The 18,944-nt window shown below is 36.8% G+C and overlaps 1 protein-coding gene across 1 annotated transcript in view; it reads right to left on the reverse strand.

Annotated features, from left to right (window-relative positions):
• Positions 1-18,944, reverse strand: part of LOC142627727 (protein ILITYHIA) — a 58,550-nt gene that overhangs the window by 37,265 nt on the left and 2,341 nt on the right. The window contains exons 4-18 of the mRNA XM_075801592.1: positions 18,467-18,848; positions 18,146-18,292; positions 17,758-17,942; positions 17,542-17,668; positions 17,330-17,403; positions 17,168-17,244; positions 17,036-17,072; positions 16,790-16,956; positions 13,952-14,135; positions 12,987-13,064; positions 11,632-11,751; positions 11,458-11,517; positions 7,492-7,617; positions 7,305-7,404; positions 7,034-7,203 (exon numbers count right to left, since the gene is read on the reverse strand). Coding sequence (XP_075657707.1) covers positions 7,034-7,203; positions 7,305-7,404; positions 7,492-7,617; positions 11,458-11,517; positions 11,632-11,751; positions 12,987-13,064; positions 13,952-14,135; positions 16,790-16,956; positions 17,036-17,072; positions 17,168-17,244; positions 17,330-17,403; positions 17,542-17,668; positions 17,758-17,942; positions 18,146-18,292; positions 18,467-18,848 — 2,034 coding nt within the window. The remainder of the gene's footprint in view (positions 1-7,033; positions 7,204-7,304; positions 7,405-7,491; positions 7,618-11,457; positions 11,518-11,631; positions 11,752-12,986; positions 13,065-13,951; positions 14,136-16,789; positions 16,957-17,035; positions 17,073-17,167; positions 17,245-17,329; positions 17,404-17,541; positions 17,669-17,757; positions 17,943-18,145; positions 18,293-18,466; positions 18,849-18,944) is intronic.

The raw sequence follows: 18,944 nt of genomic DNA on the forward strand, positions 1-18,944 counted from the left end.
AGTAAGTTTGAAAAATCTCTTAATGCAACTTTCAAAGCTTTAATCCCTAAGAAGAATGGTGCCTCCAATATCCACGACTTCAGACCTATTAGCTTGGTGGGTAGTGTATATAAGGTTTTGGCAAATCACTTGAAAGAGATTTTGGATCAGCTAATATCTGAGTCTCAGAATAGTTTTGTGGGCGGTAGACAGATACTTGACTCAGTTCTTATCGCTAATGAGTGTGTTGATAGCCAGGTGAAGAGTAAGATTTCGGGAGTTATTTGTAAGCTGGATCTTGAAAAAGCCTATGATCATGTGAATTGGGAGGCTCTTCTAGATTTGTTAAAGAGAATGGGATTTGGGGTGAAGTGGTGTAGGTGAATCCGTACTAGTATATCTACAGTTCAATTCTCTGTCTTGGTTAATGGGTCTCCAGTTGACTTTTTTGGAAGTTCAAGGGGATTGAGACAAGGGACCCGCTATCTACTATGTTGTTTTTGGTTATAATGGAGGTTTTCAGTAGGATGATGAAAAGAGTTGAAGGTGCTGGTTTACTTCATGGTTTTAGGGTTGATGGTAGACAGGGTGGAAGGGAATGTGTATCACATCTTTTGTTTGCAGACGATATGATTCTGTTTTGTGATGTAGATGTGGAGCAAATTCTACATGTTCAGATGCTACTACTTTGTTTCCAAGTTGTGTCAGGATTAAAGGTAAATGGTTTGAAAAGTGAGATGGTCCCCATTGGGGAGGTTCATAATGTCCATGTCTTGGCAGAGATTTTGGGTTGTAGGATTGGGTCTTTGCCTATGACCTATCTTGGTATGCCTTTGGGGGCTTCCTACAAGTCTCCTTCAATTTGGAATCCTATCTTAGAGAAAATAGAGCGTAAGTTGGCTGGGTGGAAGAAGCTTTATCTGTCAAAAGGTGGACGACTGATGTTGCTCAAGGGTATGTTATCTAGCCTTCCAACTTACTTTTTATCTCTTTTTACTATCCCTACACGTGGCCAATAAAATTGAAAAGAAGGAAAAGGATTTTTTTGTGGGGGGATTCCAAGACACATTTGGTGGGGTGGGATAAGGGGTGTGCTCCTGTGGAAAATGGTGGGCTAAGAGTAAGGAAATTAACTACTTTTAATAAAACCTTACTAGGGAAATGGTTATGGCGGTTTGGGGTTGAGGAGACAAGGCTTTGGAGAAGGGTTATAGCTTTGAAGTTTGGGGAAGAGTGGGGGGGATGGACATCCAAGTTAGGTAGAGGTGTACATGGGTGTGGTTTGTGGAGAAGTATCCGGATGACTTGGGAGGTTTTCAGCAAAAATATTCAGTTTAAGGTAGGGGTGGGGGATAGAGTGAAGTTTTGGACAGATAGGTGGTGTGGGGATTCACCATTCCAACTAACCTTTCCGGCTGTATTTGGGATTGCTTCCAATAAAGCAGCCTCTGTGGCCTCTTGTCTGGAGCGGTTGGGGAAAGAGGAACGGAGAAGCTGGGATGTCTGCTTCATACGGAGACCGAATGATTGGGACATGGGTGTTGTGGATGATTTTCTTCGTACTTTGGGCTCTAATTTACCTCCAACTGAGAATGGAGATCGTATGAGATGGAAGTTAACGAGGAATGGGGATTTTGATATCCGCTCGTTTTATAATAAACTTCGAGGTCCCTTGCCTATTATCTTTCCTTGGAAAGGTATCTGGAAGGTCAAAGCTCCTCGGCGTGTTTCTTTCTTTGTTTGGACTGCCGTATGGGACAAGATTCTTACAGGTGACAATCTGCGAGGTAGAGGATTTGATTTTGTTGATTGGTGCATTATGTGTCGTTGTAATGGGGAGACGGTGGATCATTTGTTACTTCATTGTGGAAAGGCTTATCGGCTGTAAAGCTTAGTTTTTAGATCTTTTGGGATGTCATGAGTTTTGCCAAGATCGGTTGCAGATACTCTTTTTGGTTGGTGGAATTGGTTGGGTAAGCATTCGTCTAGCATTTGGAATTTAGCTCCGTTGTGCTTAATGTGGTGTATTTGGAGGGCGCGAAATTGGCGGACGTTTGAGGACATGGAAAGCACTGATGACCAGCTGCTCGCCTCTTTCAGTGGCTCCCTTTTCGACTAGTCTAGGGCTTGGGGACTCACCTCTAGTGATTCCCTCCCCATGTTTCTAAGTTCTCTCTTTTGTAATTAGTTTTCTCTTTGTTTTTTGTTCTCTCTTTTGTAATCTTTGTTATGCCTTATGCCTTTATGCATGAGGCAGTTTTTTGAATATACATTTTTATTACTTATCAAAAAAAAAAAAAAAAACTCAAATAGAAGAGATCAAGACCAGATGAGAGTGTCTCATCCTAATCAATACCATAGGTCTGCGTATAGCCCTTGACAGCTAAACAAGCTTTAAGGCAATCAGCAGATCCATCAAGGTGAAACTTAACCGTCTATAACCATTTATAACCAATAGTACATTTGCCAGTTGGAAGAGGAACAGATCCCATGTCCAATTTTAATGTAAAGCAGCAATTTCCAATTCCATGGCTTGTTACCAGCCTGAATCAGATAATGCAACCCAATGAATTGTCAAAACATAAACACCTGAAAGCTAAGAAGCAAGACTATGCCTAAAATCTCAGTGTTCCATGTCAAACACATGTCACACACAAACATATCTGGGACACAGTTGCCTGTGTATCTACAGGGCGTACGTGAAAAAATTTATTTTTTTATTCCTGAAACAGCGGTGAGAAGTTCTGAATGCGGTCACAACATGATAACATCAAAAATAAGAAGAAAAATATTAAAGACAATGGAGGACTTCTATCAACTGGACTTACACTCACACTCATCTCTTCATCTTAGGGCAAACAGTGTTTGCCACTAAATTTTTTTTTTCCTGCCTCAGGTGCCTATAGATCCCAAATTTCCCTCACTGTCTCTCATCTATTGCTTGTTCTCTTCTTAATTCATTTCTTTGCTTCTTTTTTCTGCCTCTGATTTTCACACTTGTTGCCAATCTTGTTTGCTGCTTCTCACCACTCTCAACTTCTCATACATTTACAATGGATGTATACAATAGGAACACCAAAATTAAACATTAAAAGTATATCGATCAATCAAGTCATGAAAAGCAGCAAAACAGAACAAACCCAAAGAATTTATCCACAAAAATAAAGTCTTGAGGAATAAAGGCTTCAGGTCATGAACTGATCTTTCAGAACTGATCTTTCATGAACTGATCAGGGCATTCCTCTCCCGACAAATACCCCACATGATACAATAAGGGATCATGCATCAAATCTCAGCATTATTACACCTGCTCAACTTACCGCCTTGCCAATTGGCTAAGAGCTCCACAGGACCTTTTGGCATAACCCAAAATACCCCAAACAAAGAGCATAACATGGTCCAAACCTCTCTAGCAATTGTGCAATAGAGGTAGATGATCAATAGTTCCTTTCCTCTAACACATGGAAACCAGCTACACCACTCTATCACAACTAATATACACTTTCAAAAGTGATCAATAGTTAGGATTTTACCCAATAATTGATGATTGAAAGCTGATGACGGTTGGATTAGGCAGTTGTGAAGGTTAAAGAAACTCGCAACTGATGGGCAACCAATTGAGCATTCACGTCTCTGGATATAGAGATTAATCTAGTGACCGGGACATCAGTGGATGCTCCAGATGCCGGAGTGGGCTCATGCTATGTGAAAGTTGGATTGGCAGACCAAAAGGGTTAGCTATGGAGGTCTCAACAGTAATCAACAGTGTGGTTTTAGTGCCCACAATATGTGCACTTGTTCAGTTCCCAGTGTGGTTGTAGTACCCACAATGCATGCACTTGTTCAGTTCCCAAATGCTAGTGTCCAACACCCCTTGAGCACACTGCAACCACCCCAACTACTACGGCCCCCTCGTGAACCACCATAAGTTTCACGAAAGGCAACAAGTGCATAAAGCTCACCAAAAATAGTGTTAGAATCAGAGGGAAAGGAGCACTAAAGTAGGGAATAACACTCATTTAAAGAGGGGAGGTCGAAGATAAATAAAATCTAGAAAACACAAATACTTCATTCAGGTGCCGTACCCATGTAGTGCACTTGACATGCATGTCCTAGTCAAGTCCTTTTTAAAAAAAATTTTAAAATGCCCAACACGGCTTGGACGTGAGAATAAAAGGAATCAAATACCCTTTCACAAAACAAAGAAAGCATTCATGCTCTGACTAATAATAGTGCATTTGGAAATTAATAAATATTTTTATTCTTGGTTTGTATTCTAATTTCTAAACATCCTTTAATAGTCATGGATTTATTTTATTATCCATTATCACTCGCATCCTATTTTTTCAAAAATAAAAATGTCACCGTGTTGCACTCATACCTGTGTCTGTGCTTCTTAGCATAAAATCTATGCGCAAAGTGGCCAATATTAAAATTCCAAACCACTAGTAAATCAAACATCCATATCCTAATAGTGTTTCTCTATACAGAGTAGATCAATTGTGAGTCATAACCCTCGTGACCATAACTATCATGAGAGACGACAAATGCAAAACAGTCACCAAAAAAGTGTCAAAATCAGAGAGTGGAGTGCTGAAGTCAGAATGAATCTCAAAATCAGGGGTGATATCTCACTTTTTAAAGTCAAATTATTTATGACCTGGTGGAGCCCACACACTGTCCTCGTCAGAACAGTATTCTTCTTCCCCGCGTATGTTTTCTCCCCTCTTATCTCCTTTCATTTTTCTCTCTTGCTTCTTCACTTTCCTCTAAAAATCTCACTCTTTCTCTTCACAATTTTCTTCCTCTCTCCAACCACCACCCTCTCTCTCCAATCAACCCAGCCACCCGGCCTCCTACCACCACCATTCAACCCAGCTGCTACACAAACTCACCACCGTTAAATACAGAAACCAACAACTACCACCACAAAAACCCAACAACCACCCAGGAGTACGCCACCATAAACAACCCACAACCACACCAATCTCAACCCACAAACCCAATGCCACCATAAACAACACATAAACCCACCGAGAAACGGATCTTTTTTTCTTTTTTTTCTTTTTTTTTTTTTTTTTTTTTTTTGTTTGAGAACTCAACAAACAGATCTTTAATTTGGGATGAGAAAGGAAAAGAAGAAAGAAGAAAAAAAATTCTGGTATGAGAAAGGCAAAGAGGAAAGAAGAAAAAAAAAAAAAAAAGAAGAAAGAAATTAGAACAAGGAAGAAAGAAAGAAAAAATTCTGGGATGGGAAGGCTTGTGGGTGTTAAAGAAGAAGAAAGAGACCAGCATTTCTGGTTTGTGTGAGAGACCAGAGCAAGAGAGAGATATAATAAAGTGAAGCCTGACTTGATAAAGATTAGTCATAAATGTGGGTCCCAACACCTTTATTTTTTTACAAGTTTGCCATTGAACTCAGTTTTTATCACTTTTTTTTTTTTTTTGATAAGTAACGAAAAATATATATTAGAGAAGAACACAGCCCCGTACATAGGAAATGTACTATAGAGGCAAAAAATCAAGAAACCAAATTACAATGATCAAACAAAACAGGAAGGGAAAGACAAGAAAAAGATGGTAAAACTAAACACCATTCCAGAAGAGTAAAAAAGAAAAAAGACTAAAACTCAAGAATGGACCGATCGCGACCCTCAAAGCTTCTAGACTTAAACTCAGTTTTTATCACTTGAAAACATCTAAAATGTGTTTTCAATTTTCATTACTATAACTCATTTTTTTGAGTAATCAGAAATGAGAACTGAGAATAAAAACTAAACCAAAAAGGAGAACATGAGGTGGGGCCCACAACATTTGGGTTTTGAGTGATGAAAATAGAGAATTGAGTGATGAAAATGGCTAAACCAAACGCCCCCTAATCATCTTGCTCAAGATTAAAGTAGTTCTTACAGACATCATACAACTGAGTGACATTCTAAGACCAAGAAATGACGTGTTGAAAACACTCCCAAATGTCCTTCGCAGATCATCAGAGTGACCTTGATATTGGGCTCGATATTAGAGAGCATGAAAGCCATGATCAGATGGTCCTCTTGGTCCTAAAGGCTTGGTAAGGCAACGGTGGTAATGGTAGTCGATTCATCGGAGCTAATCGCATCACTCATAAAAGCTGACGATGATGGCTTGTCAGATAAGAGATGACCAAATAAGGCTTTTCCTTGTAAGAATATCTAGACTAGGCGAGCGCAAAATATATAATTCTTGCCAATGAAATATAGAGTTGTCATGGGAGCCCTCAAAGTGGTCAAGGAATACATAATCTCAGGTCTAATAGTCATTGTAAAAGTAAACAAGCAGCAAATGCAGATATGCAACAAGAAAATAGAATTTAAAAAAAAGTCTCTAGCCAAGCTAAATAAGGGCAAAAATGAATGAACCAGCCTAAAGAAGAACAGTACCTGCCGAAAACGCCAGAAGTGTATCAGTCGGCAAACACTAGAAGCGGATAAAGGCAAATAGGAAAAGAAAGTAGTAGGGGAAAGAAGAAAACAAAGGAAAGAACGCTGAGGGCAAGGACTTTTAATGCTTTGATACCATGAAGAAGAAGAAGAAGAAGAATGAGAGATGATGTTGCACTGAAAATATGGGACCCATTTTTTATTTCAGCCCTCTTACCATTCATTCCTTATATAGAAAGGGTAATTTTTTTTTTTTTTGATAAATATATATAGAAAGGGTAATTACAATAGGAAAACAAATATTCTTGAATGGGACAGCAGGTAGGGACAACTCACCTCATAGAAACTTCCTGACCCTTTCTAGAAGAGGTACCACCCATACAACACATGGGTACAACACATAGTATTATCCTCCTATTTCTCTAACGCAACTAAAGTGGTAATGGGGAGGAGATGGGATTAATGAATCTTTGGCTTTAGACCTTACCAATGAAGAAGATTTAGCAAACCGAACAAATCTTTCATTAGGACACAAAAATGAAGTAATTATAAATGAGACTGATAAATTAGAAATCAGAGAAATAATTTATCAATAAAAGAAAAGATCAAGAAAGGCAGGCTGTGGGGACACAAACCAGGGAAGGTAATTGACTGTGTGCAAATACAGGATTAGCTACAGCCATCTCCCCAAGAGCTGTCAGCATCAAAGACAAATTCTTCTGTATTTCTTGAACCTTCTCACGTATGGATGCCTCCTCTTTAAGAAGCAATTCACGTGCCTCTTCTTTTGCTGTCTTTCCCTTATCTAGATGGATCAAAATAATATATAAAAAAATGTTAGAAATAACTAATAACAACGAAAACAAATTAGAGTATTAACAGAACACAGGTGCAACAGTAACTTGCCAGCTTTCTTAGTTGACTTCCCAGTATCCTTTTTCCCCACACCAGCAACTTCTCTACTGGCTGGTTCTCTCTTTACAGAATGATTAGAACCGATAAGATCCTGGAACAAATACATACACATCATATATAACTATTATTTAAAAAAGGGGGGAAAAAGAACCTACAAAGAAGAAACATGTAGAAGTACCATGTCATTTTGGTCTTCATACATCCGAAAACGACCCTTTGCTTGTTTTGTGTTCTTGGCAGTAATGGACTCTGCAACATAAACACCTTGCTCATTGGAAAGCACTCCCTCAGGTGTATGAAAAACCTGAACAAAAAGAGAAAAACAGAAGCACATGTAACAAAAATCTCAAACCATCTACATAAAAATGGAGAAGATACACTATTTAGTGAGAAAAAAAAGAAGAAGAAGAAGAAGAGAGAAGTGCAAACCAAGAATAATTTTATACAAGAGCATCTTAGTGTTATGGGATGTTTCCTTTTAAAATTAAAAGTTAATTTTATAGTGGAGAGAAGTATAGAATAAGCTCATACAAAAAACCCAAAGAAAAATTTAGAGAAAATAGCAAGAGGTACTGCAGAATTCATAGACTGGGAAACTGAAGCCTTCCAGAGGATGAGATCCAAAATGATATAACTCATCAACCAAATCTTTTGTACCATGAATTGAATAAACAGTTCCATGAAGCTACCAGATCAGAACTTTCTGATGAATAAATATCATTTTTTACTCGATATTATATGAACCGAAGACACACAATTTAGCCAGGAATTGAATAAACAGCTCCAAGAAGCTACCAGATCAAAACTTCTGATAAAAAAAATATCATTTTCTTACTCTATATTATATGAACTGAAGACATAAAATTTAGCAAGGAATTGAATAAACAGCTCCAAGAAGCTACCAGATCAAAACTTTCTGATAAATAAATATCATTTTTTTCAGCTGAAGTACAAATTGTATTTCTTTATCTGAATTCTTAGGCTCTATTTCCTTTAGTTCTTGATTAGATTGTATATGTTTCTTGTTCAGAGTGTTCACCATCATGAACATGATGTTCTTTTTCAATAAGAGTCTTATTACCTATCAAAAAAATACTATATGAGGCCAAACTATTATGCAGGCACATCTTCACTTACAAAATACAGGGAAAGAACATTCTGTCTACAATTTCTACACACAATCTACATTGGTCTTCAACAACTGTCTTTGTTGACCATACAAATTGCTATCAAGAAGAATCCCCCAATCTCATCAATACAATAACCATGGAGAACGTAAAAGCAACTGTGTTTCCAATATTTGATGCACCAGGTATAACTGACCCACCCGACTGACCCGACAATCATCGGTTTTAGAATTTTTGGGTGGCCAAGCCGCCAAGCGGGTTGCAGGTTTGATCAAATTTCCCCCAGCCTGCCCAAAAAACTTCAAAATATATATATATACACACACACACACACACTTGCTTTGCACATGACAAGATTTCATTTGTTGAATGTGCCTATCTCATGCATGGCTGATTACTATTGGTTTCCATGTGATAAGGTTATCTCTCTCTCTCTCTCTCTCTCTCTCTCTCAACTTTTTATTAGCCTCGTCCGACACTAGGCCACCTCAAGCAAGTTGGTGATATTTGAACAGAAGCCACTTATAATGTCAACAAGACCCCAATCCTTGATCTCTCAGACACAAGCCTTTAATCTCGGCCATTACTTTTTGCCTCTCCTTCACCTGCATAGATCTTGACATTCCTCACTAACACAAATCTCTTGACATTCCTCACTAACACAAATCTCACCTTCTAGAGATGAGATTATTGCTTAATTTTGTGTTGGGTTTCTTGGCTATTTCTGAGTAATTTCTTTGATTTATATGTCTCTTTCATGATTTAGTAATATATACTTCTTACAATTTTCTATATGATTTCACCAAAAATATTCCTCAACCCAATTACAGGGAAAATTTATTCTTACTACATTTTTAATGACTTCTCAAACTTATTCACTTGCATAAACACCCCTCATCTAAACTCAAATAAAGATCTTCTCTAAAAATTTCAGACACAATAGTTAACCTTGAATAGAATTATGACATTGACAAGAAGTTGACCAAGATGTTGGCAATTAAGATGAATATTCCCCATATCAAGCTATATTGCAAACTATACCCCTAAAGTTTGGGGGTGCTTGGATTTTACACCCTGAAATTTCATAAAATAGATTTTACTCCTGAAATTTGGGAGTGTTTGAATTTTATACCCTAAAGTTTCAGAATTTGAGTTTTTACACCCTAAAGTTTGGGAATATTTGGCATTCAAAATACCAAATCCAATGTAGAAAGCTCCCATTCCAAATAAATTAAACCAAATGACCATCTTAGACATCAAAAGAGATCATTTATTTAATGGTATGTTGCACACGCACCCAATGGTTCTTGAACCCATGACATCACCCTTCATTTAGCACTAAGCCAACAAAAGATATTTTATCAATTAATGGTAAAGAGATTCTAGCATATAAATGCACAGTACCAAAGAAAAATTTGTTTACCAGACTTTAAAAGAAAAACCTATATCAAGCCCTAGATATCCCTTCCTCAAGTGAAAGAATAAGGCCTTGTTTGGTTGCTGAGTGATAGTTAACTCATCACTCATCACTCATCACTCAAATCTCATCACTCATTTCTCATAACTTAAAAATCCCCAAAACACTCCCACCCTTGTTTGGCAACTAAACCCACTTCTGTCTTTTTTGGCTTAAAACTCACCTTTTTGTGGGACCCACAGGCTGAGCACTGTGCAGTGCACACAATTAGGTTACCCGCGGATTGAACCCAAATTGGTTTTGGCTTTGCACTTTCCTCTCTCAAGTCTCAACCACAAAACTCATCTCCTACCTCATTCTTTTTGTTAAAATCTTTTTGGCAGTACACTAGAGAGAGAGAGAGAGAGAGATAGGAAACAATGACAATCTTCCTCTTTTTGTAACAAAGTCAGCAAAGGGACCCATCCTTTTCCAATTCTCTGCACTTTCAATTTTCGTGAGAATATGCTTGATCTCTGTATATAGACTGACCCACATATCAGAAGAAAAAGAAGCTGGAAGATGGGCTTGGATGGGATTGTTTCTCTTAGAGCTTTGGTTTTGTTTTTATTGGTTTTTCACTATGGTTGTCCGATTGAACCCCATATATCGTTACACTTTCAAAGACCGCCTCTCTCTCAGGTACATATGAATATTTCTCTCTTTCACATGTTGTTTAACATGTGTAAGAACATATGTTCTGGGTGCCTGTTGACAGACAAGGGTCGGTCTTGAGGTTCTAGATCGGTGTTGAAGCGGACTGGCGCGGCGGAGCTGATGATGTTTAGAGGCTGGCGCTGGAGCTTCAAAGGTCGGGAAGGACTTTGGAGCTTCGTCTGCCATCAGGACGTGCCGTGGGTTTGGGAGAGGAGAAGAGAAGCTTTGGTTGAGAGGTGTGCTTCCTTTAGTGCTCTGATGAGAGAGTGAAGAGGGTTGGTTGTCTCTGTTTGGCATGTGACCATTGGGAGGAGTGTGGGAACTGAGCTAGTGATGGGACAATACACTGCCGTGGGGCCCACTGTGGTTCAGCTATTTACAACTTTGCCACTGAAACTCAGTTTTGGTGTTTTGAAAACAAGTTTTTGGCTTCACTCAGTTTTCTAATTCATAACTCAAAAAACTGAGAAATGAGTTAAGGAAATGTTGCCAAACAGAGTTTGCTTGTGTGGGGCCCACCAATTTTGAGTTATGAGTTATCAAAACTGAGATATGAGTGATGAAAATAGGGGTGTCCAAACACCACCTAAGTAACTTGATTGCACTCAATAAAAGAAATGAGGAAGCTTGCCAAAGAAAACATTCATGATAACAAATTATATACTCCACATATCTATTGTTTCCTGAGTACAATACTGCAAAATACCCAACAAAGAACAATCATTTCCAAATTAAGGGTGTATAATTCCACATCTTAATTTAATGATCAACCTAACATATCAAATCCAGTATGTTGAGAGAACCAATATTGTATCATAAAAATATAGTATTACCCTTTACACTGATTTTGTTTTTATTTATCACAAATCCAATTCGATTCAAGTAGAAAAGCAGAAGAATTTACCAGAACATCATTCTCTGAAAGCATGTCGTGTGAATAACGGTCTGGAAGATTTTGCAAATGCTGGCATGAAAAACAAGTTTCAGTCAGCAGTCAGGAGAGAACCTCTGCTATAAAACATCATTGGCCCCACTTAAACAAAAAAATTTTTAAATATAATTGATGTAAGAAGCAAACCTTTTCAAACTCTATATAGGTATCTCTGGGTGTTATAGACATCAAAGTGGATAATGATGATATTGCTGCTTGTTGTTCAAGTGGATTAGCACTCATCAACCCCATTGGTCCAAGTAGTCCCTGCAAAACTCAACCAGCAAGAGGTCACCAGTTAGCCTTTAACAACATCGTAAACACAACCACATAATGGAAGATGCAGTTCATAGAAGAAATTATGATGCTCATACCAACTAAAATTTGCAAGAAATTTTCAAGGAAGAAGCAGACAAAAAGCATACTCAAACAAATATAAGAACACATTGAATCTAGCCCTAACAAGGGAAAAAGGTCCCATTCATTATTAAGCCAGAGCCCATTGGTCACACATAAGTGTGTAGACACTTCAACGGGTCTGATATAAATACTTAGGAATGAATAATCAATGCATATATATGGAAAAAAAAAATCTAGTTGCAAATAATAAACTGACAAAGAAAATGAAATGCATAATAGTTCTCATTCAAGTAAAGACGTAATGACAAGTTTGAGTTGGTTGAGAATATCTAGATTATAATATTGAACATCCAAAATGTATAACCTTTATCAACAACAAGTTTATACTTCACTCACAAATTATGCATTAGTAGCAAAAATCTTTATATAAAAACAAAAGATAATAAATAAATAAACACTCCAAGTATATAGGATGTAAACAAACGAAGCCGCAAAATAACTCAAAACCGTTAAGAAAAAGAGCATCTAAGAAATCCAACAGAGACAGAAAAGTCAAAAAAGAATGAAAGGCCAAGAAAACAATAAACAATGAAACACATTAAGACACTCCACTTTTCCTTTCAAATACATCACATCAAAACCTACCAGTTCTTTCCAAATAAATTGATATCAACTATTCATGGATATCCAGAGATTACCAAAAATCTTCTTGACATTTTCTATATCATTATTTTTTTTGTTTGTCCACATTTTCCACAATGTCTATTTCTCTGTTTTTTTTGCATTTGTCAACCAAAACTATTTATGATAATTTCAGCCAAGGACAAGATATTCCCAAGAACAGTGGCAACAAGCACACATTAGCTATTCTAGGCTCCAATTACCATAGCTGCATTTTTTTAAACCATCATAATATGCCAACATACGTTCTATTCTTCACTCGTTCACAGATGCATAATAATGCTTATCCTAGAAAACCAATCAATCAGAAAATGCCCATGCAGAATAATGTAATTAGGCTAAATATTTTTTTTTTCTGGCAGAAAGTAATGGATAAAAACATGTATAGCTGGAAGGTTTATTATGGAGTCCAATAAAAAACCATAAAAACCTCCAAAAAAAATTAAGAATCTAAAACTTACCTTGCTCAAATTCCCCACATCAGCAGAAAAAATGCCAATTACATCAAAACCAAGTGTTTGCAAACATTTGTAAAGTCTCTGAAACAGAATTAAAATTGTTAATAAACTTTTAGCAGTGTATCATAATGTTTGAAATTTAGCATGAATCTACCATCAAAGCAGCCTTGAAGGCTTGAACATGGATGTAAAGCCCTTAAGAACAAAGAAAGAGTATTAAGGATACACCTTAACAAAACCTATTATATAGAAACCCCACCCCCAAACCCCAAAATTTGCAAGGTGATAATGTCATGTTTGCTATTTGATGGTGTCTAATACTATTGAACATCGTTTCTTGAACTCATTATTTCACTATATATATCTAAAAATTCCCCACATCCGCAGAAAAAATGCCAATCACATCAAAACCAAGTGTTTGCAAACATTTGTAAAGTCTCTGAAACAGAATTAAAATTGTTAATAAACTTTTAGCAGTGTATAATAAAGTTTGAAATTTAGCATGAATCTACCATTAAAGTAGCTGGAAGGCTTGAACATGGATGTAAAGCCTTTAAGAACAAAGAAAGAGCATAAGGATACACCTTAACAAAACCTATTATATAGAAACCCCACCCCCAAACCTCAAAATTTGCAAGGTGATTATGTCATGTTTGATATTTGATAGTGTCTAATAGTATTGAACATTGTTTCTTGAACTCATTATTTCAATAATTATTTTTTATATAAAAAAAATCAACAGAACAGGAAAAGAAAATATTGATCGTGCCTTATCCCTCATTTTCACAAAAACAGCAATCTTGGGCTTCACTGGTTTCAAGTAAAAAAATATGCCAAAGAACAAAACCAAACAGAAAGTACAAGGCATTTCATCCAGCAACAACAACAAACAAAGCCCTAACCCTACATTTTGGGGTCAACTATTTTAAATGATGAACAAAAAAAAAATTGAAGAATAAAACATTTACCCTCCAAACTGCATCTCGTTTTGCAGTTCCAACTACACATGGATGATGTGAGCAGAATAAAACTCGCACGGATGAACTTGGATCAGCAGCTACAGCTGCTGAAGATATCAGAACTAAAGCCTTCACCAAAACCTCAACAGATGGAAGGAAAGGAACTTGAGGGTCCACTGAAATCTCTGTATCACTACAGGCATAAAAGGTCAGATGCCTGATAATCATAGGAAGGGGCAAATGGAAAATTTATGACCAGGAAAAACTGTATCTAAAATCTCTCCTCTGTTTTTTTGCAAGTTCATGAACCAAATACCTCTCCCTCCACCCCAATCTTTATGGAGTGAGAAATGCTATTTGAGCAAAGGGAAATTATTATGTACTCCCAGAGTACCATAAATGCGTACCCCCTTCTCTCACATTTATGGTGGATCCCACTAATTAAATTCATGGTGGGACCCACCATTCATGTCAAAAAGGGGACTACGCATTTATGGTCCTCCGAGAGTACCTAATAACTTTCCTTGAGCAAGAGTTTTTTGGCCAGAAAACATGCCTTAATAAAACTACAAATTCAAATTAAGTCAAATGGCCTAACAGATTAAGAATTTATCAAGCTAGACTAAACAACAGATCAAATACATACACAAAATAGTATTATTTAAAGCCAACACAAAAATTTATCATAATTTTCAGTCATCCAATTGAGAATTATGGGTTTGCACACGGTTTTTCCTAAACTAGATACATAAATATGAATGTATGTGAGCAGAGCTAGAGAACTAGCTGCCTTTATGGGCTGCAGATTCGGTCATCTTCCCATGACATATTTTAGGCTTGCCTTCGGGATTGTATTATAAGGCTCAAGCAGTCCGGAATATGAATTTTATAATTTAAAAAAAAAATAGAGAAGACTTGCAGGATGGAACAGACTTTAACCTACAACAGGGGGAGGATCACTCTTATCAAGAATACTTTATCTTCTCTTCCTACATACTTTATGTAACTCTTTAACATGCCCATTCACATTGCCAATAGGTTAGAGAATTACAAGATATTTTATGTGAGATGGAATGAGGGATGCAAAAATATTTCATTCAGTAGACTGGAGGGTAGTTTGCCATCAAAGGGGATTCAAAAGCTGAGTAGTTATAACCAAGCTTAGCTAGGAAAGTTGTAGATTTGCAACTTAAAGGGAGCATTTATAGAGACGTGTTATTTGTATTAAGTATGGAGAACCATGCTTAATACAAATCTTTGAAGATAATGAGCAATCTTCAGATCTTTTAAAACATCTTCTTTTTGGTACTTTATTTCAGTGGGCTCGTAATTGGGGCCTTACCCAATGTATTTCAATTCCTGCTTTCTATAATTTGTTAGCTGTTTGCTTTAGCTCTTAAGCTTTATGTATTTTCTCCATGTTCAAAGTGTTCATCATCATGAACACGATGTTTATTTTTTCAATAAAAGTTCTATTACCTATCCAAAAAAAAAAAAAAAAAAGTACGAAGTATAGAGAACCAAGGGCGCAACAGCAAAGGTGCCTGGGAATGGGGTAAGGTTATGGAGGTGCATCTAAGGAGGAAAGGGTGTTTTTCGCATATTCCTCTAATTTAACAATACCATTGGGGATGGCACTAGGGTCAGCCAACCAGGTTTTAGCATGACCTTTGTTGCAGTAATTCTCAAGATTGAGAGTTGGAGCTGGAGCAAGAGAATTAGCCAACCAGGTTTTGACATGACCTTTGTTTTTGTCAATCTTTTCAAGATTGGGAGCCCAGAAGCTGGGGATAGTTTCTGTAATTTGTTGTGCTCCCATTTTCCTAAAGGCCAAGTTAAAGACCAGACATCATGGGGATTGACTAAGAGTGAAAATTCTAAGGTCCGCTCTTTCTATGAGTCCTAGATCTAGAAGGGCTCACTTCCCTTAGAGGAAAATTTGCAGCGTAAAGATACCTTGCAAGAGAGCTTTTTTGCTTGGATAATTTTCACAATGTATAATATTCAGAAATGATCGCTTATGATTATTGATTGGTGTTGCAGGTGTAAGAGCAACGGCCTTCTTCTGCATTTCTCAATGGTAAGTGACTTGTGGTTGTTAATGTTTACTCTAGGTTATATAAAAGACGGTGATTGAGATGTTAAATTGTTGGCAAGGAAAATTTACTCGAAGAAACTTGAAGATTTAAAAGGCTACTTCCTTGTGTGAGTTGTGGACCATTTGGCAACAGAAGCAAAGTGGAACTTGTGATGGCCTATTCAGGTAATAAAGCAAGTGATGTTGCAAGCCCTACATGAGTTCATGACTATTTCAGGCAGCACCCCTTAGTACTTTTGTCTTTTTAGGATTTTAGATCTTCTGAACTTGAGATTGTAATTCTTTCAACTTGTGTATTGATTGATCTCTTTTTTTTAGAATAAAATCATTTTACTAATATAAAAATAAATGTATAAATATATGTTGTGTGTGTACATGCAAGCAAATGTATATTGTGATCATTTTGTTTTTTATTACTAAAACATTTATTAATATGAGTAGGAAAACATCCATGTGTATAATGATCATAATAATTAATAGCGCATGTGTATTATGATCATAATTATAATTAATAACAGGAGATAAAAGATTCATCAAATATAAATTATACCTTGTCTTCAAAAAAAATATGCAGTTCAACCTTTTTCAGTAACTATATGCATACATATGCACGTGTGCATTTCACTCTTTTTTGGTAACTACATGCATAAATTATAATTCAATGAAGAGAGTGAGGGGAGGAGCGGAGAAAAGGTTTTAAACTACCAGCAACAAAAAATTCTCAGCAAGTCATTGTATGCCAATTGTACCTTGTCTTGGAAAGGTAAATTTTTTCTCCAACTACAGAAAGAAAATTAGTAAATTCGAGTAAAAGATCTTCAGATAACTGTGGTGCTGCAGTAATTATCTTTCTGGTAGCATTATAAGCCATTCTCCTTATATCCCAACTTGGATGACATATCAAAAATATCATTAACTGCACCATATCAACAAACTATAAGTGATAAAATTCCTAGCAAAGAAATACATCCATGTAGTACTAGACACTGGTTTACCTGTAATAGTAATCTGACTGAAAATGTGTCCAATACTCTGCAGAATGAACAACGAATAGGCCACTATAAATTTCTTAAGAGACTACAAGGACTTGAATAATGTTAATAGTTTGCAACATTCATAAAGCAAACCTGCGCAAATGTTCCACCAACAGCACTTCCAGAAGATCAACACATGCCATGCAATCCTCAGTCGATAACTTTGAGGCCTGTGTGACAAATTTTCAGTGTTAAATACCCCCAAAAATACTTAGATTGGATATCTCTTACATCAAAGAGTCTATGAATAGCTACCAATGAGATTGGTACAAGGGAGGGTTCATTTTGGGATATCAAAGACCAGATCTTTTCCTTTGCAACGGTCTCCTCTGAAAAGAGTAAGGAAGAATAAATAAATCAATTTGAAGTTCTACACATGAAAAACCAGTAACATAAATGCAGGATCATTCCAAGTATAAGTCTATAGTTCAAAAGCAACAAGGATAATAGTAGTAAAAACTAAACACCTGCTTTTATATCAAGAGCCGCAATCTTCCCAACTAATAGCAAAGCATATATGCCATCCAAACGCTGCACTGCCTTAGTAAAACCAGTTTTTACAAGTTGGACAAGAGGACCCAACAAAGGTGATACCTGAGGTGTTTTAACATAGAAGCATCAAAGCAACGGCCTCAACCAGAACCAAACAACAAAAGCAGATATACTTTAATCAGACAGCTTACCTGTAAAACAGCATCAGCATTTTTGCATATGCCTCGTAGACAACGAAGATGACCCCTCCTTAAGGCTTCCTTTTCCTTGAGTCCAGAAGCAATAAAGGAAACTAAATCTGGTTGAATGGCATCAGCAGATCGTGCCGCCCAAGAAGCTACAGCTGACAAAATTGCAAGCTTTACCTCTTCATTCCCTAGAAATTAGAACATTGGACATCTAATCAGAAGTGTGCATGAAAAATAAAACTTGAAAGCATTAAAAGATGAGAAGAAAATGAAGATTCAAAGCAAGAAAAATTTTCAGAGAAGTTTATAATTCCCATCAGTTAATAAAATTGAAAACATAAACTAAATTAAATTTATGAATAAAAAAAAATGATGAGAACAAATAGATTACCATCATCCTTGTAATAAGTCAAAAGGAAGACACATATGGCACGTGATAGGCCATTGACATATTTTCCCTCAGGAGCATTAGACAATTCCTGGAGCGCATTGACCATACCAATTCTCTGGTATGGAAATGCAAGTCTTCCTTCTGAGCCTGATCAAATCAACAACATGAATGTTTGCCCCAAAAACACAAAAGGTCAGCATAGATTTACAAATTCAGTTATTAAACTTCTTAAATACCAGAGATTTATAGAAAACATTACAAAGCATTTAAAACACCTAAAAGAAAACATAGGAAAGCATAAACAAAAGAATACACACAGACCTCCAATTACAGCTTTGACAGCATTGAACATCGCTTCTAAAACATCTGGATTACTAGACTTTTGGCTCAAACTTCTGACTATTGCTAATGCCCCAACCCTTCTTCCTTCATCTGCATGCCGAGCCTGTGGTAGTACTACCAAGAGTATTTCGGTGGCATACTTACTCAAATCAAGGTTCACCGATTTCAAAAGAATTCCAACCGACTCCAACACAATCTCAGGGTTGCGTTTCAGCATTTTAACAGAAGACGGAACCACAATACCTTGAAAATCTTCATGTGACATACATGTAAAAAGTGAATAAAAAGCTTCACATAGAACCTGTGCTGGCTTTTCTCTGGCATTTAGCACTGTTTTAACATACATATCAAGATATGTAGGCTGTACAAACAAGAAATAACATCAGAATTCAGGGAGAAAGAGCACTTAAGCATCTCCATGAAATAAGAAGATACACAAGGTAAAAAATAAATTCTT

This window comes from Castanea sativa, chromosome 3 (genome assembly GCF_040712315.1).
Source record: "Castanea sativa cultivar Marrone di Chiusa Pesio chromosome 3, ASM4071231v1".
NCBI lineage: Eukaryota > Viridiplantae > Streptophyta > Magnoliopsida > Fagales > Fagaceae > Castanea > Castanea sativa.